The following is a 21,145-nucleotide window of genomic DNA, read 5'->3' as shown; positions in this document are numbered from 1 at the left end:
GAGTTTCAGCTTCAGCATCAGTCCTTCCAATGAACACCCAGGACTGATCTCCTTTAGAATGGATTGGTTGGATCTCCTTGCAGTTCAAGGGACTCTCAAGAGTCTTCTCCAACACCACAGTTCAAAAGCATCAATTCTTCAGCGCTCAGCTTTCTTCACAGTCCAACTCTCACATCCATACATGACCACTGGAAAAACCATAGCCTTGATTAGACGGACCTTTGTTGGCAAAGTAATGTCTCTGCTTTTTAATAAGCTATATAGGTTGGTCATAACTTTCCTTCCAAGGAGTAAGCGTCTTTTAATTTCCTGGCTGCAATCAGCATCTGCAGTGATTTTGGAGCCCAAAAAAATAAAGTCTGACACTGTTTCCACTGTTTCCCCATCTATTTCCCATGAAGTGATGGGACCAGATGCCATGATCTTTGTTTTCTGAATGTTGAGCTTCAAGCCAACCTTTCCACTCTCCTCTTTCACTTTCATCAAGAGGCTTTTGAGTTCCTCTTTGCTTTCTGACACCACCATAAGGGTAGTGTCATCTGCATATCTGAGGTTATTGATAATTCTCCCGGCAATCTTGATTCCAGCTTGTGCTTATTCCAGCCCAGCGTTCCTCATGATGTACTCTGCATAGAAGTAAACAAGCAGGCTGACAATACACAGCCTTGGCCTCGGGCTGCACTGAGCTCACTTGCTGGTGACGCTAGGAGCCCCCATGGTGCAGGTGGGCCGCAGTGCACGGTGCCCTGGCGCTCACACTACGGCCGGCTCCAGCACGGACCCCACTGGCCCACCTGCTGCTTCTCAGCCCCGGCGCACCAGTGATCTCTGAGATCTCCCGGGGTCCGCAGGGCCCTCCTGTTCATCCCTTGTCTGGGTCCTGGCAGCAAGGCAGGCGGAAGGCAGGGCCAGAAAGCGGGGCGGCAGGAGGCCCACGGCCGGCCCCGCCCCGTGATGCCGTCTGCCCCCCCAGCCTCGCGGCGCAGCTCCGCTGCCAGGTGCACATGGAGATGGCGCACATCGAGGAGGACGCGGACCGGCTGGAGCCCGCCATGGAGCACCTCAGGAAGGCCGCGCTGCTGGACGGCCTGGGCCTCTACCGGGACAAGATCGAGAGGGCCCTCGGCCGCCTGCAGCTGTGCGCCGCGCTGTACCAGGTGCCCGCGCGCGACGAGGACAAGGCTACCACGGCCATCGAGCAGGTGCCGCGGGCGCGGCTCCCGGGCGGCCGGCACGCCCCAAGCGGTGGGCGGGGCCGCTCATCACGCCGCCTCCGCTCTGCAGGCAAAGAAAGCCATGCCCAAGGACAGCGTGCGCAAGAAGCGGGCGCTGCTGGTGAATGCGGGGCTGGCCCTGGCGCCCGACACCTTCCAGATCGTGCTTGACAGCGAGAACGAGGCCAAAGGTGCGCGGGTGCTCTCAGTGGGAGCGGCCGCCCACCCGGACGTCCGCCTACACAGGCCTCTGTGCCCCTGTGCAGCCTCCTGCCCCACCGTCCTGCCCTGACTCGCGGAGGCGGTCGGGGGAGCCTGTCTCCTGGGCCTGCCCAGCCCCGCCCAGGGGGAGGCAGTGCCACCTATTTCCTTCCTGTCCTGCCAGGTGTGAGGGGCTGGGGCCCTGAAGGGCAGACACCCCGGGCACAAAGGGCTTGATGGGCTGCACCCAGGGAGGGCTCGGGCAGGAGAAGCTGGCTGATGGGCAGGGGCTTCAGCGGGGTCCCCACCAGCCAGCTCCTGAAGACCTGGGCGTGGGTGGCGGGCGTCGTGGGCCAGGCTGGCAGCTTCGGTCGTTCTGCCCACCAGCTGCTCTTGGCGCCTGGAGTCCCTTACCGGACAAGGCACATTTAGGGAGACCTAACTTTGGGTCACACAGAGTCAGACACGACTGAAATGACTTAGCAGCAGCAACTTTCATGAAAAGATCAAAAAACGCCCATGGGAGGCTCCACCCCCACCCCCGCCCGTCCCGAGTCCCGCGTGGGCTGGTTTCAGGAGTGTTCCCCAAAACCTGCCGCGTCAGCACCCCGTCCCGCCATCCCCCTGCAGTTTCCACTGGGAAAACCCGGGGCCGCTTCACCTACCTGTTTGCCAAGGCGCGGCACCACACGCTCAGCGTGGACAAGGCGGTGGGCCACCTGCGGCGCCTGGGGGGCCAGAACGACAAGGAGCGGTGAGCGGCCTGGGGGGCACCGGGCCTCGGGTCTGGGGGGGTGAAGTGCCGGTCCACCCTCCCGCCCTACCCGGGCGGCCCCTGGCCGGCTCCCCTAGCGAGGTGTGGCCTGCACGTCTGTGCAGGATACACATCTGGGCGGAGCTGGCCAAAGTGGCCCGGAAGCAGAACGTGTGGGACGTGTGCCGGACAGCCAGCCGCTTCTGCCTCCTGTACGACAGCGTCAAGGTGAAGAAGCCAGCCAAGTTCAAGCGAGGTGGGTCCCTCCAGCTACACACAGGCGCCCGTGCCAGCAGGCTCTTCCCAGACACTGGGGGGTCACTGTGAGGTCCATCAGAGCTCAGGAAGGGGTCATGGGGCTGGAGCCTGCAGGCAGAGGCTGGGCGGGGTGGCCCTCCACCATGAGCCCTGGTGAGTCCGGCTGAGTCCAGCCTGCAGGTCCCTGGAAGCGGTGGTCTTGGGGATGGTGAGAACACGGGGGCATGCCAGGGTTCCCAGGGGGCGGAGGTGTTGGTGTTGCGGGAGCAATGGGGGCTTCTTGAGGGGCAGAACAGCACGTGCAAAACCAAGAGCTCAGCCGTCTTGTCGGGGAAGCAGCTGGAGGTTCGCCGCGGCCAAGCTGGCTCCAGGGAGCCCTCGCCGCCCCCAGGGCCCTGCACTGGGGAGGTCTGCCTCCCAGAGATGCTCCCCCTCACCCCACCCCCTTCCCAGGGACCGTGCCATCCCTGAGAAGCACGTCAGGCTCTGACGGGAGGCACTCTGGTGTTGCAGGCAGGAAGAAGAAGGGCTGGGACGGCCCGGGGCAGGACTCCTGGGGCCACTCGGAAGCCACCCTGCAGAAGCAGGTGTCCCCCACGCTGCTGCGCAAGTTCGCGGAGGTGGGCTTCATCAGCGCCGAGGTGCGTCCCCCGTTTGTGCACAGACGTGACCCTCAGCGTCCAGCCTTGCTCCCCAGTGGCCTCTGCTTACAGAAGTTTTCCTGCATTCTTGGGAGGTTTTCTGGAAGAAAAATATGTCAAAATGTATTGTGAGCAGTGCTGATGTTAATTGTCCTTTGAAGGAGTGTCTGAACTGTTAGTCCCCAGTAATGTGGGTTCCAGGGGCTGGTTGGTACTGGACCTGCACGTGTCCTGGCCCACGAGTAGCTTCAGTAGCACTTTGAGCCAGGTGTGAGAGAAAAACCTGGCTTCTGATGTCATCTCGGAGGCTGCTGAGGCTGCTGGGGACCAGCCCCCAGAGCGGGCCCGGCTCCCTCCATGAGCACACAGAGACCCCAGGCCAGCCGGGTGGTGGAGCGGGGGGCATGCAAGTGCACACAGCGGTGAGGCCACTTGGGGTGGTTTGTTTTGGAGGTCAAGGGAGCAACCCGGCATAACCCAGAGAGAACGCTCCGGGGCTTGTTCAGTGAGGGTCTGCGGGGCAATTCCTGAGGGCTGGGCCAGTGCTGCAAATGGGGGCAGGTGAGCGGGCCCAGGGCGCCAGGCAAGGCAGCCGCCCCCATCCTCAGTCCCGTCGCCCTGCCCAGTGGCCTCGGCCACCTCCGGGGCGTCCGTGCATGGCCGCAGTGGACAGGGACCAGGCCTTGGTAGCCCTGCAGCGTGAGGGGCATGTGGGTCCTGGGGGGCTGCGTCTCTGAGACACAGGTGTGGGGGGAGGAGATGTCCCCTGGGACAGGGAGGGCCCGGGGTTGGGAAGGCCTGTGGGCACCGTGCCGGCCCCTGCTCAGGGGCCTCTGGCTGCTCCGCCCTCCGCAGGCCACCGTCCACCTGCTGCAGTCGGAAGGCGTGCAGCTGAATGACCGGCCCACGCCGCCCGAGGACATGAGCCAGCACCCGATGGGCTACAGACCCGAGTGCCCAGAGGACAACGCTGAGTGGATCACATACCGGTGGGGGCGCTGCCCGCAGGGCGGGGGCTGGGCTGAGCTCCGCGCTGTGAGGCAGGGGCCGCTGCCTGGCGTGTCTCATGGCTCACACCGGCGCCCGTGTGGCCAGTCTTCCCTGTTACTAGTGGAAACGGGAAATGAGGGAGGAGGTGGTCACCGGGGAAGCTGTCCCGGGAGGTCTGTGATCGGGACACGGGTCCTCAGGGAACCCGCAGAAGCCTCGTCCACGTGAGAGACAAGTGCCGTTCAGTCAGGAGAGCGAGGCGCTGCCGCAGCCGCAGTGTTCTGTCCTCATCTGAAGCGAAGCGTGAAGTGAGCGTGGCAGTGAGCGACCGTCCATGGGGCCACGCGGGAGCCGAGGCTCGCGCTGCCCACTGACCGCAGAGACGGGCCTGCTCCACTGGCTCCCCCAGTGGCCGGGCCCTCACACGTGCCCGCTGTGGGGGGCCTGCATGCCCTTTGCCCGGGAAGGGCTCAGGGAAGGCCCCCGACTTTGTGCAGACAGCGTTTCTCTGGAGGTTTCAGAGCACAGCCCGGGGCTAGGGCCAGGCTCTCCACGCCTGGAAGGGGGCCAGGCCGCATCTGACCCTCAGGTTTGTTCAGCCCGCCAACTCACAGTGGTTTTGACAGTTTTTAGTTTGTGAAGCTCAATAGCAAAAAAGACACAACAGACAGGGGAATGTAGCTGTCAAACCCCAGGGTACCTGCTGCCTGGCCCTTACGATAACGGCTCACCAGGCCTTGGTCTGAGGCGAGCAGGTCCCGCGTCCACACGGACCGAGGCGGGCGGCCTGTGTGTGACGGGCCGGGGAGACCAGGCACAGGCAGGTGCAGAGGTGGACAGGCAGCTTGCAGGCCTTGGCCGGGGGTCCAGCCTCAGACAGGGATGGGCAGGGAGATGGGAGGGCCGGGAGGAGCCCTCCTCCCAGGCTCCATCCTGGAGCCTGTCCTTCAGTGAGAACGACGGGCAGCCCCTGACAGGGCAGCCTTCTGAGCCCCGGCTCCAGGGAGGGCTTCTGGCTGGCGTCTGAGTGCCTGCTTGGGCAGAGTCTGGCTCCCGGAGAGCCTGATGCTGGCCTTCCACAGGAGCTGGGTAGAGGGCCTCTCGCAGTACGCCATGAACTGCTGGCTGCGCTCCGCCGACATCGGGCAGGAGATCCAGGAGCCGTGGATCGTGCAGAATGCCGTGGTCTACGTGCTGAACCACAACCACCACCTCCTCAAGGCCGGGCGGCAGCGGGAGCTCCTGGACGCCTTGTACCACCTGCTGGGCATCATGAAGGCCGTGGGCCACAGCGGGTACGTGAGGCTGCCCAGGCTCCATCCTGCTGCTGCCAGAGACCCTGGGCTTCAGGCTGGGAGCCGGGGGGCAGACGTGTGTCCCCTCAGGGAAGGAGCATGCGGGGCCACTGGCATCCAGCGCCCAGCATTGATGGGGCTTCTGTCTCCCTGGCTGTGTACACCAGGCAAGACACGCGCTCTCTCTGAGCCACAGGGCAGCACGGGGGATTGCTCAGGTGATCCGTGTGTCGGATTCCCAGCCTGTCCCGATCCGTTCCAAGCAGAGGGATTCTGGGAAAGGCTGGCAGAGGCCGGAGTCTCTCAGAGACAGGGCTGGAGATTGACCTGGGTCCCTGTGTTTCCTTCTCCAGGGGAGAAACATGAAAGCATCAGGTCAGGTCGGAGGTCAAAGCTTTCCCTCACGATGAGCTTTTGAAGCCCTCTTTGTGTTTTTTGTTGGTTTGGCTTTTAGTCTAAACACTGAGATTTGAAGGTTTTCGACAGATCCTGAAGTAGCAAGGCTGAGTGAATCAGGACCCAGAGATGTCTGCACGCGAGCGCACAGCCAGAGCTGGCCGTGGGGCAGGGGCCTGCCTGGCGCCCTCAGCTCTCCTCTGGGCACCAGACCCGGCAGGGTCCCCGGGACCATGGGGGTGCTGGTGGGGCATGTCTCTCCTTCTCAGGCGGGCGTCCATATCTGTGCTCGTGCAGATCAGGCGTGTTTGCCGGTTCTGACGGTTCTGGCACTGAGACGTTTCAAAGAGAAGCAGGGAGGTTCTGGCCCAAGCCCACTTACCTGGAGCCTGATGGAGGGCCTGCTGGACGGCCCAGTGGTGGGCACGCGGCCAGGCAGACCTGTGCATCCAGGCCTTGCGTACTCCCTGGGGTCCCGCCCACGCAGCACAGAGGTCTCCCGCGGCCAGACTGTCACAGCACCGCCGCGGCCACACTGTCACAGCACCGCCACGGCTCCCCCTGGGGCAGCCTGGCTTGGACGTGCTTGTCTTGCAGGGACTCGCTACTGCTGGCAATGCTGTGCAACGCGGTTGCGCGAGGCCTGATCATCCACTGGATCCCACCCCTGGTGCCGGAGAAGGCCAGGAAGCAGGCGCGCTCCAACCTGCTCCACACGCCGCTGGACCCCGAGGCCGCCTCTGAAGTGAGGGCTGCCGTGGAGGTACCACCCGGCAGGTGGGGTGGCACGGGGAGGGCAGCTGAGGAAATGAGGCTGGGGGCTTCTCAACTGCCCGGAAATGGGGCTCAGAGCAGGAGGCTGGGCAGGATGTGCTTTCTCTAAAAATGAGGACTCTGTAGGTTCAGGGACATCCCTGCATGGCCCAGATCGCAGAAAAAGATGACGTGAGGCTGGAGAACAGGGCCGGCGCCGGTTCAGAGTGGGACACTGCAGAACCGAGCACAAAATGCAGACCCCGGACACTCAGTTCCACAGGGACCGGGGTGGGGGGACGTTTATTCCTGACGTTACCTCCCAGTGACATGGATTCTGGGTAGCCACCCCGGTCAAGTAGGATGGGTGATGATGGCGTTGACCAACACTGGTGACCATCACCCTGCCCTAGTCAACATGAAGAAAAGTGAATTCCCGCGGCTGCCCCGAGTCTGGGCCAGAGCAGCACCTCCTGTGGGGTACAAAGACCACCTCTGCCCCCTACTGTGGGCCCGGCCGTGATGCAGCACAGGGAGAAGGGACAAAGGAGCTGCCGCGTCAGGCTGCAGGGGCACCTGGGCCCGGCAAGCCAGGCCGGCTGCGCCATCTGGGCCCCTGCAAGCCAGGCCGGCTGCACCATCTGGCAGGGGTGGCAGAGCTGGGTGGGGTGGGTGAGGGCTCGGGCAGAGGGCAGAGGGCAGCCACTTGTGAGGCCCCTAGGGATCCCGCCAGCCTGGCTGCTCTTGCTGGCGCCCGTCTGGTGGCTTCCAGACCGTCCAGGAGAGCAGGGCACAAGGCACAACTGTTCTGTGGCTGGGCACCTGGCAGGAAGGGACAGGCCAGCATGCCCACGGAGGGCAGGTGACTGGACCTGGGATCAACCATGCCCTCTGCTGTGGGGTCTGATGGGAAGGGGTCTTCCCAGGCTAGCCCTGGAAAGGGGTGTCCTCAGCTAGGCTGCGCAGAGGAACAGCAGGGGTGGGCCCGTCAGCCCCCTGGGTTTCTGAGCTGAAGGGTCCTGAGCGGTTCACGAAAGACAAGTGTTCATGTTACACTTTAGGGGAAAAATGAAACCTCAGAAAACATGGAGAAAATGGGGCCCATGTTTAGTGCCCTGCATGGTGGCTCCAGGGGCCAAGCCTATGATACGTGATGGGGTTCCACCTCCAGTGAAAGATGGGGAACCAAGGCCTCACTCATGGCAGGCAGGGCAGGGAGTTCAGTCCTTACCGTGCAGCCCCCAGAACCAACATCAGCCACTGTGTTGCAGTCCGTGGGGACCAGCGGTGCTGTGGGGACCTGATGGCAACACCAGGGGCTGGGCTCGCTGAGGGGTGAGGGCACGAGGGGACGTGGCCACAACCGCCGCGCCTCATCGCTTCGGGACTCGGCCTGTTTGGCCCGCTTTGCCGGCTGGACCGAGAGCCGGGTCCGCTTCTATTAGCAGATGGGACCTCAGCCCGGGTTCCCTATTTGGAGTCAGGTGTCATGAACAAGAGCCCCTCCATTTCAGATCTGCGAGTTTGCCCTGAACCTGACCAACGGGATGGAGCCCAAGGAGGTGGTGCCCGTGAGTGCCCGGCAGCAGCTCATTGCCACGTGGGTGAAGGGCAAGCAGCTCCTGCAGCAGCAGATCGGGCCACGGCTGGGCACAGAGGAGCAGGTGCTGTGAGCGGCCTGGGGGCGGGGCAGTGCTGGGGGCCGGGCGGGGCGGGGCCGCACTCGGAGCCTTCCCGGCAGGAGCAGCCTCTGTCCTGGCTGCGGCTGCCACCCCTAGCGATGGGGCAGAAGGCTTTCTCGAGCTGCCTGGCCGCAGCCTCCCCTCCTTCCTCCAGCCGATGGCCGTGGTTCTAATTGTCCACCAAGAGTGCTGGGCTTCTGGGACACTGTCCACCCACTGTAACACCTCACTTTGGCTTATCTGGAGGTGCCTCCAGGCCAGAGGGGACACCCCCTTGGCAGGGCCCTGCAACCCCTGAGCCGTGAGCAGAAAACCACGGGAGTGAGGGCTTGGGAGCAGCCGAGGACCCAGCAGATGGGGCCGGGACACAGATGGAGCCCACGGGAGGCTCCGTCGGCCCAGCTGGACCAGGAGACACTGGTTCAGGTGGGAAGTGGGGCTGGCGAGAGTGTGGCCCTCAGGAAGGGGTGTCTAAGCTTGGCAGGAGTGAGCATGGATTGGAGCCGGTTCAAGGGAGTGGCCCGCCGGCACAGGGCCACCTGCTGTGCCTGGCCAGTTGCCCTCCACGTCTGGCTGTATCAACTAGCTGCCCGACCACTTTAGGAACTGCAGTGCCTGCTCCCGTTTATCTCATGAAAAGATAACTTGGAGACAGGAAGGAAAGAAGGGAAGGGAAAGTCGCTCAGTCGTATCCGACTCTTTGCCACCCCGGGGACTATACAGTCCGCAGAATTCTCCAGGCCAGAATACTGGAGTGGGCAGCCTTTCCCTTCTCCAGCAGATCTTCCCAACCCAGAGATCGAGCCCAGGTCTCCCACATTGCAGGCGGATTCTTTATTAGCTGAGCCAAAGTCCTTGTGGCTCGCCTTGCTGCTAGATCTTTTGCTTCCCTCGTAGCTCGGTCGGTAAAGAATCCACCTGCAATGCAGGAGACCCGGGTTTGATTCCTGGGTTGGAAAGATCCCCTGGAGAAGGAAATGGCAACCCACTCCAGTATTCTGGCCTGGAGAATCCTGTGGACAGGGGAGCCTGGCGGGCTCGGGGTCACAAGAGTCAGGCACAACTTAGCGACTAAATCATCTTGGAGACAGACTTTCACACGAATAGCTCCTATTGTCACCGAAGAGCTGCTGTGTCACAGGGTTCATGTCCCAAGTATTCCAAGTCCTCCATCCCCTGAGCCTCACGGGCCCTCTGTGCCTTCCTCCCCCAGAGCACCAACGAGGACATCAACTCTGTGACCAGAGTTCTTGTCGCTCTGGAGATGTACTCCTGCAACGGGCTGGGCCTCATGGACTTCACTGTGCCCCCCTTAGCCCAGGTAGGTATCCCCCCACCCTAGATGTGTCCCCTCCCCCACAGGCGTCCCCTCCCCCACAGGTCCCCTCCCCCACAGATGTGTCACCTCCCCCACAGGTGTCCCCTCCCCCACAGGCATCCCCTCCCCCACAGGCGTCCCCTCCCCCACAGGTATCCCCTCCCCCACAGGTGTCCCCTCAGCCCCCCAGGTGTCCCCTCCTCCCACAGATGTGTCACCTCCCCCACAGGTGTCCCCTCCCCCACAGGTGTCCCCTCAGCCCCCCAGGTGTCCCCTCCTCCCACAGATGTGTCACCTCCCCCACAGGTGTCACCTCCCCCACAGGCGTCCCCTCCCCCACAGGTGTCCCCTCAGCCCCCCAGGTGTCCCCTCCTCCCACAGATGTGTCACCTCCCCCACAGGTATCCCCTCCCCCACAGGTATCCCCTCCCCCACAGGTGTCCCCTCCCCCACAGGTATCCCCTCCCTCACAGATATCCCCTCCCCCACAGGCATCCCCTCCCCCACAGATGTGTCCCCTCCCCCACAGGCATCCCCTCCCCCACGGGTATCCCCTCCTCCCCCCAGCCCAGGTCGGTGTCACTAGGTGTCTGGTGGGCATATAGAGGGGCTGTGCCCTGACAAACCTACCTGACTCCGGGTGCTTATTTGAATCCTGCTGTTGAGACAAGGAACCTGGTAGAGGGCCGAGGCCTGTGGCCAGAGTCCCACCGATGTGCTCAGCATAGCACTCACCTGCCTCCCGGCGGCGCCGAGGCTCCCTCAGGGCCTCCAGGTCTGGTTTCCTGAGGGCTCTGTCTGTGCTTCTCCACACTCCACCCAGGGCAGGGCCGCCCGCACAGCAGGAAGGCAGTGTGGACACCGGGACATTTGTCCCCGACCTGCCAACACGCCCGGGCTTGGCTGAGGTTGGCAGCTAGCACTTCACCCTCATGGGTGGCTCAGCCAAGACCAAGTGACCAGTGGACCCGGGGTCACTGGCAGCAGAGACATCCCCACTCACGGACACCCCCTCCTCCATGCGGGCAGCTGGTGAAGATGGCCTCAGAGTGCACTTGGTCAGACCTCCTGGTGGAGTTGCAGACCCTGATGCGGCTGACCCACTTCACCTACATGTCCCGGGACCACGAGGCCACCATGGCCTGCTCACAGAAGGCCATCCAGATGGGCATCAAGTACCTTCGGACCTTCAACCCGTGAGTCACCCCGGGCCTGACCTGTGCCCCTGTGGTGACGCACCTCCACCGGGGCTCACCCCCACCAGACAGGCCCCACAGCTGCCTCGCCCCTCCCAGCCCCGTGTCTGCCAGGGCGACACCTCATCCAGGGGCCCTGGGAAGCCGTGCTCAGCAGCATCCTGGGGGCAGAGAGGTGCAAAGGGTCTCACAGCTCAAGCCACGGCTCCAGAGAGGAAGCTTCGTTTAAAGTGGTTTTGAGCCGGTGACTTAGGAGGCCAGATAAATTCAGAAGTAATTAAATGGTGATTACAGTGAAAGGAAAATGTCCCCCACCCCCAACCTGGCTCCTCTCCACTTGAGTGCTGCCCGCAGCTGGCTCTCCAGGGCCCCCGTGCTGTCCAGACGCTCCCTCGAAGCCTCGCTGTGGCCCTGTGCCCCAGGCTCCCTTCAGCTCATAGGTAGTCAGGGCACTCAAGTTTTCCCTCTTTGCTATCATGAGTATTTCTGCTGTAAAGACTGTTTTCCTTGAGGCTCTTCTCTTCAACTTATTCCCTGAGTTTATTTCCTAAAAGAAGGCGTCCTGGACCCCCAGTCAGGAAGTCTCCCATTGTGGCAGCACGGCTAGGCTGGTAGTGCAGGGCTGGATCCAAGACTTTGCTCGGGAAAGATTTCCAGACGCCGCGCCCTGGCCTCACTGCAGGGTGAGGTGCATCAGATGGGGCCAAGGGCTGAGGGAAGATGACGGGGCGGCCAGCCCAGGTGCCCAGTGTGGGGAGACAGAGACGGCACGGGGTAGCACACAGTCCCAGTTGCCTGGCGGGACATCTGACACCTGGCAGGGACTTGGGGTTCTTCTCGGAAGTCTTCCTGGGGTTCCCCCCAGACACTAGTGTCCGCTGACCACTGTAAACCTGTGCACATCAGCAAATAAGCCACATCCATCACGCGTGAATGGAGGCTCCTCAGAGTTTTGAAAAGGTTTCAGCTTTAAAGGGAACACCACCATGAAGAAATAGGGAAAGCTGCTTAGGATGAGAGCGCCCTAACAATGTAATGACCAGCTGTCTCCCGGGGGGGCAGGCTCATTCAGGGACCCGCAGAAGAATTGCACTGTGGTAAATGCAGACTGTGGTGGACGACAGAGAGTCCAGAAAACAAGGAAGGGAGCTCGCTTTTGTATGGAAAAGCGGTGTCAGGAAGGCCTGCAGTGACCAGAGTCATTGGTGGGACTGGGGATCTGAAGTGCAGAAGGCTTCCTTTCGGCTGGCTGTGACCGTCTCTACTGGCTGGGCTGTCAGAGGGTGGGAGGGGTGGAGGCATGTTTTCTGCCTCCATCTGGACAGTAAGTGGAGGCAGCTGTCTGGGCCGCGTGGCGGGGCGCCCTCCTGTCTGAGGGGTGTGGGGGGCCCCCTTCTGTCTGAGGGGTGTGGGGGCGCCCTCCCGTCTGGGGTAACTGAGGTGTGTGGGGGGTCCGGGCCCCCCCCACCAAAGGCCTGGCCCAACTCAGCTGTGGCTGAGCCTGTGTGATTCATTCCACAGGTCACACGATGATCTGAATGAACATTAAAAAAGTAAATAGCTTCCAATATCTTGAGAAAATTTTACATTTAAAAATTAAAATGTAGTATTGTGGAAAAGGAATAAGGAGCAAAAGGAAAAGGATTAAAGAGCTCTTGATGAGAAAGGTAATTTCTGAAATTGAAAATAAAGTCAGTGAAGAACTAGAAGATGAAGTGTGAGGAAATCTCTCAGAAAATATGTAAAGAAGGACAGACAGAAAACATGGCAGAAGCCAGAGGATGTGTGGGAACTATACTGGAGATCCAACACCCAACTATTGGGATTACAGGGAGAGGGAGGAAAGGGTTCTTAAGAGCGGGATTAAGAAAGGAGTGGCGCAGGAGAGTTCCCTGAGCAGGGGACACCCTTTCATGACTGACTCTGCAACCCTGTGACCAGTGAGAAGAATGAAGAGATACTCACATCCAAATGCATCACAGGATAGTCAGGTCAAAAGAAGGATATCCTATAGCTTTTAGAAGGAAGCCATCTGCAAAGAAGTAGGAAATAGAAACGCAAGTCTTCTCCGGAACCATCACTTGAAGATAAAAGAAAGTGGAGTGGTCTAAGTGGAAGTAGATTTCTACATGTAATTCTGATTCACCCAAACTTTCAGGCATCTGGGTAAAGTTACTTTTAAACAGAAAACGTATTTGCCATACATCTGTTTCTAGAAAGTTACTTGAGCATACACTCTGGAAAAACGAGGGTATAAACCAAAAAAGAAAAAGATGTCGGATGCTGCAATTAAGAGATTCAATGCAGAGAAGTTGCCGAGCTGTGCTGCTGGCCGAGGGCCACCTCAGCCAGGATGTAGGGGCAGGACCAGAAGAGGAAAAGGGAGAAAAGGTGGTTGGAGATGCCAGGAAGCACGAAGGTAATACACAGCCTGACTCTCAGTGAAGCACGTCGACATTGTCATGGGGTTTATTGATATTTCTGTGTTAGGATTAGCATTTTGGCAAAGAAGATATATCCATGGTTACCCAATAAAATGTAAGGGTTACCAATTTTGACAGCACAAAAATACAGTGAAAGCACAGCCAATGTATTTTAGCAGTGGGAAGAGGGAGAGGACAGGTGTGTAAGACCCGCCTCGGGGAAGCTGAGTAGTGGAACGTCACCTGAGGGTCTACAGGATACTCCGAGGTACACAGATAATAAATGGAAATAAAAGCAAAGCCAGGGCCAGTTGTGTTAGTGAGTCGGGAAAAGGGCAGAAGGACGGTCTGAGGAGGCCACACTCCGTGTTCACCATGGTGAGGCTTCTGTCGGTTGTGTGTAAAATTCATAAACCGGGAAACCAAGAAGGAAGCCTCTTCTTGGAGAGAAAAATGTATCCACTAGAAGACAGAGCTGAAGACTGGGGGTCAGTTCTTCCTGGGAAGCAGACTGGGAGCTGGGTGGGAAGTTCTTAACCATGTAGTGGGTGCCGCCTTGATGAACATTCAGAAGCTAATTTTAAAAGAAAGAAAAAGCTAGGGGAAGAGTCAGTGCTGCATTGTCTTCTGTGATTGATGAGGCTGACGTCACTGCTTGTTGCAGGCACAGCAGAGCTTGTCAAGGATCAGAGTGGCAGGGCGCAGGTCCACCTTTGTTTCATCCGTGATTCTTAAATTGAGTTTTATTTTAAAGCAGCAACTCTTGGCCTAATAAAATAGGCTATAAATATGAATGTTTACGTATCGCAATAAAGGGCAGGCCATATGAGACTGAAAGTTTGATTTTCACTTAAGACCTTCGAGAACTCATTTGTGGCCTACTGCTGTCCTCTAGTGGTGGCTGGTGTCACTGCATGCAGTGGGGTCACCCCTCCCGGGGCCTGACCACGGACTAGGCCTCTCTCTCACCCACACTGAGCACCGGCCGTGTCCAGGCCTGGAGCTGGCCGCTGGGAGGCGGAGAGGCAGAGGCCAGTGGTCTCCTCAGGGGGCGCCGCATTTCACATGGTCCTGCTGGCCGCTCAAAGCCCTGCCCCTGGCCCTAGTCAGCAAGATCCTAATCAACTTCAGCCCTGTGGCATGCACTGCAAGCGATTCACCTTAAAAAAATAAAATATAAATATATATATATACACACACACACACACTTCAAATTTTTATGCTATTCTTTTCTATTTTGCAAGTTATATAAACTTAGTGTTGAATCGGTCACAGAGTAATGTTTATGATAGCATTTCACAACAATAGTGCAAATAGTTTTCAGGTCTTGGTGACAAATGGTGTAGTTACTAGTCCACTAGTATTCTCACATGGACACATGACACACAATGGAGATCATATGGTTGTGCTCTTTCTGACCCCATGGATGGCAGCCCGCCAGGCTCCTTTGTCCATGGCATTCTCCAGGCCAGAATTCTGGAGTGAATTGCCATGCCCTCCTCCAGGGCAAGTGTGTAATTACCAGAATCAGTTTCCTGTTTATACTATTAATGTAAAATATAAACTTCACATAGATCCCTAAAGTAAACCAACATACGTTACCTTTCTGCTTTGTTTAGCATTTTTATTTAACATAATCATCATCACTGTTGGACCTTTATATGAATTTAAGTCACTTTTTCTGCCAGTTGTAGCCATGACACATAATGGGTCTCATATGCTTGTGCTATTAAAATTGTAAAACTTGATAAAATACATGAAACGTCTGTTTCCAGACACTGGCCAGCAGGTGGCCCAAGGCAGCACTTCCTGCAGGAAGAGACCATCAGATGTGAACTGCACATGCAGCCTCTGCCTGGGGTTAGGGGGACAGGGAGGTGGAGGAGCCCTGACAGAGGAAATGCTCGAGGGGGCCGGAGATCAAAGCCGGGGGCTGCTGGGGCAGCTGGACCCCACAGGACACGGGGCAAGAGGACGTTCCTGGGGAGAGAAGGCACGAAGCATGCCTGGTGGAAGCAAGTGACAGAGATGGAGTCCCTGTGCCAACCCAGAAGTCAGGGAGCGCCCACTGAACCTCTCCTATTAGGAAGAGCAGGCCTTAGGAGCAGAAGCCTGACCCAGATCTCAGTCGGATAAGGCTGAGCCACAAGGAAATTCACTGGCTCCTGGCTGCCGGAGTGAAACCCAATCTCCTTTTAAAGGAGGCTATCTCAGCTATGCTCTGAACAATACAGCACCCCACCCCCAGTGCCCAGCATAGCAGCAGAAGTTGCTAGACGCGTGGAAAAATGAGAACATGTGTGGCCCAGGAGAAAAAGCAGTCAGCAGACTCAGACGTGACACAGGTGTTGGAGTTTGCAGACGATGAACTTCAAACAGTGATTATAGATACAAGAAAGAAAGAAAGGATTTTAATAAACAAATTAGTGTATAGGTGGGGGATTTCAACAAAGAAATGGGAGCTATAATAAAGAACTAGGGAAAATTCTAGAAGTGACAAGTATGATCTCTGACATGGACACATCACTGGGAGGGTCTGGGCACTGCTCAGCAGACTATGGAAACCGAAGCACAGGAAGAAAGGCCTGAAAATCAGCAGCAGCGCCTTTGGGGGAGGGGGCTGCAGCAGCACAAGCGCAAGAGGGGTCTTGAAAGGTCAGAGGCCAGAAAGCAAGGTGGAGGTTGTCTCAGACTGAACTACAGATATCAGCATAGAGATCCAGGATTTTCAGTGAACCCCAAACAGGATAAACATATAGAGGAAACCGCACCTGTGTTTATTGTAGTCAGATCGCTGGACTGCACACTCACAGGGGACAGGAAGACCCTGAAAGGAGGGTGGGGGGGAAACAGACACGTCACACCCAGGGCTGAGACCCACGTTCCCATCGCGAGCAATGTAGCCCATGTTAAGCGGCAAAAAAGAAAAAGCCTGGTTGATCTAGAACTCTATGTACACCAAAAATAGTCTTCAGTAAATGAAGGCAAAACCAGGACATTTCAGATTAATTAAACCTGATGGACTCCATCCCCAGAAGAGCCAACGCGGAACACAGTGTGCTCAGGAGGTTGTCCTGCCTGAAGGAGGGTGGTCCCTGACGGAGACCCGCTCAGAACGCAGTGACAAACACCTGAGTGGTGGACGCGCGGCTGAGTGTGCACAGCTCTTCCCCGCTTCGGTTCCTGAAAAGACACTCGACTGTGTGCTGTGTTAAGTCGCTTCAGTCACGTCTGACTGCTTGCGACCCTGTGGACTGTAACCTGCCAGGCTCCTCTGTCCATGGGGTTTCCCAGGCAAGAAGACTGGAGTGGGTTGCCATTGCCTCCTCCAGGGGATCTTCCCAACCCAGGGGTCAACCCCGCATCTCTTCCATCTCCTGCATTAGCAGGCAGGTTCTTTACCGCTAGCATCTGGGAAGCCCTTAAAAGGCACGTGCTGTTTTAAAACAAATGTATATTGTGCTGTGAGATTATTGACAAATGTGGAGGTAAAGTGTGGCGGTGACTGCACAGAGATGGGCCTGAGAGAGACGCGCGCGTGCGGCGGTCTCCTGTCACCCGTGCAGTGCCGTGATGTCAGGTTACCGGCCTGTGACCAGTGAAGGCTGCGCACCGTGAGCACTGCAGCAAGTGCTACAAACACGAGAAGACAGACGCGTGTAATGGGAAACCCAACAGAGAAGGTGGAGTCGGACACTAAAAACAGTCAATCAACCCAGAAGGGGGTGGAGAGAAACAGAGCATATGAGACAAAAGGAGAACAGCGAAGTGGAAGATTGAACCTGACCACATCAAAAAAAGGTATTAAAAGGAAACAGACCAACACCCCAGGTAAAATGCAGAGGCTATCCCACTGGATACAAAAAGCAAGACCCAACTGGAAGCCATTTTCAGGAGAGACTCTCCAAATGCAAAGACATAGAGGGATAGTTCAAGGGCAGAAGACGGACTCTGCCAGCCTCGGGTGTGAGAGCACTGGTGGGGCCGGAGGAAGTGTGATCAGAGAAAGGGTTCAGTCAGCAAGAAAATGTAAAATCCTAAGTGTGTATGTACTTAACGGCAGAGCTTCAAAAATCAAAGACTTAGACACAGTCACAATTACAGCTGTAGATTTCAACGTGCTTCTCCAGTGGCGCACAGAACAAAAGAACACTCGGCAGGTCACCCGACTGTCCTCGACCGGCTCTCCCCAAGGACGCTGTCCTGGTCTTCAGGTCTCCAGGACTCCAGGGCTCACTCGGGTGGGCTCTCCCCCACCTCCCGGGGGGACGGCACCGGCTTGCCATTCTTCCCTAGAGTGGACTTGACCGGGCCCTGCAGACCCTGATCCTTGCAGGCCGAGGAGCAGCCTCCTCCTCCCCTGGACTCCTGACGGACAGGGTAGCCGAGCAGCTGGTGGCTCCTGCAGTCAGGTCCCTGGCTTCGGGGTGTCCCTGCCGTGGGGAGGTGGGTCTCCCCGGGAGCCAGTGCTTTTCTCCTGGAGTGAGTCTGGTGCCCCGGGGCCAAGCTGCATGGATGCGCGTCTTGTGAGTGCAGGAGCTACACAGGAGACTGCTCGTGGCACCTGGTGCTGCAGAGTCTGAACTGAGGGCTCTCAGTGCTCAGTGGCGCGCCAAGGCTGCTGAACAAGCCGTGCTCGGCGGCACTGGGGACAGGGCCCCCTTGCTCCCGCAGGGCCGGACCTCACCTGGGGTGGGGCCTCCTTCCGTCCACGTTGCCGGCGCAAGACGCCCTGCAAAGTAGTCATTCAGACATCAGTTTATGGTTCTGCGCCATGGTTCTGCGGGCTGGCTGGGCTCAGCGGTTAGTTCCGGTTCCGGGCGTTCGCGGGCGTGCTCTGGATGCCCCCAGCACCCTCCGCCACCCAGGCGGTTCCTGGAGCTGTCCCCCTCTGCAGCACCTTCCTCCCCGCGGAGCCTCCTGTGAGCCGAGGTGCTTGTCTGTCTCCAGGGTGGAGGTTCAGCTGCTGGCGGAGATGCTGAGCTCGGTTGCCTGCATCCAGGGCAGGAGCATCATGGAGAACCTCAAGGGGCGGAAGCAGCTGCGCCTGGCGGCCGCCAAGGCATTCATCGAGAGCGCCAGGTGCTGGGCTCTCGAGGGCCACTCACCGGGGGTGGGGATGCTGGGGCCACGGCGCATGGTGCTCCGTGGGGACTGTCCCCGAGGTCCGCCCCTCCCCGGGGGCCCTGTGGCCAGGGTCGTCTGCTGCCCTGTGCAGTGATCCCCAGTCCACCCCTAGGGTCCCGGGTGGCATGAACGGCTGAACTGGGATGGGCCCAAGAAGCCGGGAATGGAGGGCAGTGAGTGGTCACAGCATGGCTGCCGGGGAGGAGCCCGTCCAGGCCCTGCAGAGCTGACCTGGGGCCCCCACCCCCAGCGCCAGCATCGGCCGGGCCTTCCCCGCAGGTTTGCAGGCATCGCAGGGAGCAGCGCCCTGGTGATGCTGGCCGCCCGGCACTGCTGGAACACCTGGCTCCCGCTGCTGTCCTCCGCCCGCAGCCGCAAGCAGTGCAAGAGCGCCGCTCAGAGGCTCGTCAGCATCATCAACAAGACGGAGGCCGGGAAGCAGGTGCCGGGCGCCTCCCGTCCTGCCGCGTCTGGGGAGCGGCGGGGCCGCGGAGCCAGGGAGCGAGGAACGCGGCTCCCCCGGCCCGCCCCGCGCCGAGAGCTCCAGTGTGAGACGGGAGAGGAGGCAGGCCGGGGGCGCAGACCGCCCAGGGCCCCGGAGGCCCCCGAGGGAGGGAAGGCGTCCGGGCCCTCGGGGCGCAGCCGCCCGCTGCCCGGGCCTCGTGTGGGAGGGTGGCTGCGGCCAGGGAACGGCCCTCGACCTGAGAGAGGCTTCGGTGACCCGCACTGAGCGCCAGGCCAGCTGTGACTTTGTCATAGCTTTATTATGTGGAGGGATCTCCCCCTACTCCTAGTTTTCTCGAAGATGTGATGACGTTTATTTGGATTTTGTCGAGTGCCTTTTCTCCATCAGTTGAGTCGACCGGGTGGTTTTCCCCTTTACTCCTCGTATCAATATCGTGCACTCTTTATGTGGGACGCCCCCGTGCTCCTGGGATAGAGCTCACTTGGCCACGGTGAATAATGTTTCACCATGTTGCTGGACTCAGTTTGCGATTCGGCAGCTGATTGTGTTGAGAATTTCTGCCTCTCCATTCATAACGGATATTCATCTATCATTTTCTTTTCTTGTGATGTCTTTATCTGGATCCCCTGTCAAAGTGATGCTGGTCTCATAGAATGAGTTAAGAGCTGTTCCTTCCTCTTCCGTTTTTTGAAGAATTGAGAAAGATCAGTGTGGTTCTTTTTAAAAATCTTTGGTAGAATTCACCCATGAAGTCATCTTGTCAAAGAATTTTGTTTATTGGGAGGTTTCTGATTACTGATTCAGACTTTACTGTTAGAAGTTTAGTTTTTTATTTCTTCTTGAGTCAGTCAGCTTAGGCGATTTGAGTGTTTGGAGGGATTTCTCCGTTTCTTTTATGTTATCTAGTTTGTTGGAATAGAGTTGCTAATTGATTGACAGTCTATTGATACGGCAGCTCTTTTTATCACTGTAGGGTCGATGCTGTTATTCCCACTTTCATTTCTGATCTGTTGTTTGTGTCTTCTTTCTTTCTGTCAGTCTAGCTAAAGGCTTGTTCTTTTTGTTACCTTGCATTGTGTTTTTCCTGTTATTTTCCGTGCTCTATATTTAATAACCACCCCCAACTTTGGATTTAGCTTTCTTTTTCACATTCCTTAAGATGTAAAGTTAGATTGTTGGTCTGAGGTCTGTCTTCTTTCTCAATGCTGGCATTTGCAGCAGTGATCTCCCCCGAGCCCTGCTTTTGTCATGTCCCGTAAGTTTTCCTAATGTGCTCTCCATCCCGTTGATTCAAAGCTGTAAAGCTGCCTCGGATGCTTTGTATCACTAAAAGCCATAAGCCATGTTGAGGGGCTAGTCTGTGCATGTGTGTGCGCCTGTGTGTGCATTCTAACTCAGCCTCGAACTGGAACAAAATGTGATTCCACTTCTTGGGACTTAGTATGTCAGAACGTTAGCTGTGATTTCCACGATTCGATATGGAGCCAAATGAAAAGCAAACTGATGAAATGATGAATTGCAGCTTTGACGTCGTGTTGTTAATCTGTTTCCACTTCAGGAGAGAGGGGGAACACTGCCTCTGCGCCAGTGGCCCACGGCCGACTTCCGAAGTGGAGCGGTGACAGAAGGGGACTTCCTCCCAGGTGTGTATGCTGGGGAGTGCCTGTCCTGTTAGATGCTGTTAGAGTCTCTGTAGAGCTGGCAAAGTCATGGCCGCAAGCACAGGCAGTGCCAGTTCAGTGCTGAGCACAGGGTGGGCACAGAGCGGGCTGTTTTCGAACAACCAGGGACCCCCGCTGTGCTCACGAGGAAACCAAGCCCTGAGGTCTGCTTTCTGGGTTATTCTGGCAGGTACCTCACACTTCTATAGCCATAGAAACTTGGAGATACATTTCTGTGGAAAAAAAGTGATCTTAAGACAGTAAATATTTTATAATTTATTTCTAAGATGAGATGACTATCTGCTAAAAAATAGAGTATCCCATCCTTGTTAGCGTAGGGACTGAGGTATACACTGGGAAGGCTGAACACGTGGGTTCGAGCAGCAGCCACTCCCTCAGGCACTGCAGAGTCTATGAGAGAGAAACTCTGATTTAAAATAGTGAACAAGAATGTGACTGTGTGTAATTATTAAGCTGAGCTCTAGACCCAGCAGTTCAGACTGCTTGCTGGTGCAGCCTGGGGACGGACGGCAGCCCAGACGCTCAGGACCTGTGAGGAGCTGGGCTGCGGGGGAACCTGTACCGCCTGGCACACCCAGCACCCCAACTGCACTTTTCTCCATGTGTTGAAGTATATGTCAGATGGCCACAGTGTTAGCAGCTGTAAAAATTCAAATTATAGGGAAAATGAGAAGCTCGAATTGAGCAAAGCAGTGTTTTGAGGAAAGATTACTTCCTAAAGTTTAGAGTGGTCAAAAAGGCACACTTTC

General features: G+C 57.7%; 1 protein-coding gene across 1 annotated transcript in view; it reads left to right on the top strand.

Annotated features, from left to right (window-relative positions):
• Positions 1-21,145, top strand: part of CFAP46 (cilia and flagella associated protein 46) — a 105,622-nt gene that overhangs the window by 33,929 nt on the left and 50,548 nt on the right. The window contains exons 12-25 of the mRNA XM_055424372.2: positions 974-1,202; positions 1,285-1,405; positions 2,046-2,169; positions 2,295-2,425; positions 2,941-3,068; positions 3,924-4,057; positions 5,141-5,353; positions 6,347-6,512; positions 8,017-8,166; positions 9,398-9,505; positions 10,532-10,698; positions 18,072-18,203; positions 18,528-18,690; positions 20,273-20,357. Coding sequence (XP_055280347.2) covers positions 974-1,202; positions 1,285-1,405; positions 2,046-2,169; positions 2,295-2,425; positions 2,941-3,068; positions 3,924-4,057; positions 5,141-5,353; positions 6,347-6,512; positions 8,017-8,166; positions 9,398-9,505; positions 10,532-10,698; positions 18,072-18,203; positions 18,528-18,690; positions 20,273-20,357 — 2,051 coding nt within the window. The remainder of the gene's footprint in view (positions 1-973; positions 1,203-1,284; positions 1,406-2,045; positions 2,170-2,294; positions 2,426-2,940; positions 3,069-3,923; positions 4,058-5,140; positions 5,354-6,346; positions 6,513-8,016; positions 8,167-9,397; positions 9,506-10,531; positions 10,699-18,071; positions 18,204-18,527; positions 18,691-20,272; positions 20,358-21,145) is intronic.

The sequence above is a fragment of the Moschus berezovskii genome, chromosome 12 (assembly GCF_049115385.1).
Source record: "Moschus berezovskii isolate FMDL1 chromosome 12, NW_MosBer_1.0, whole genome shotgun sequence".
In the NCBI taxonomy this organism is placed as follows: domain Eukaryota; kingdom Metazoa; phylum Chordata; class Mammalia; order Artiodactyla; family Moschidae; genus Moschus; species Moschus berezovskii.
This window is presented reverse-complemented; position numbering and strand designations above follow the sequence as displayed.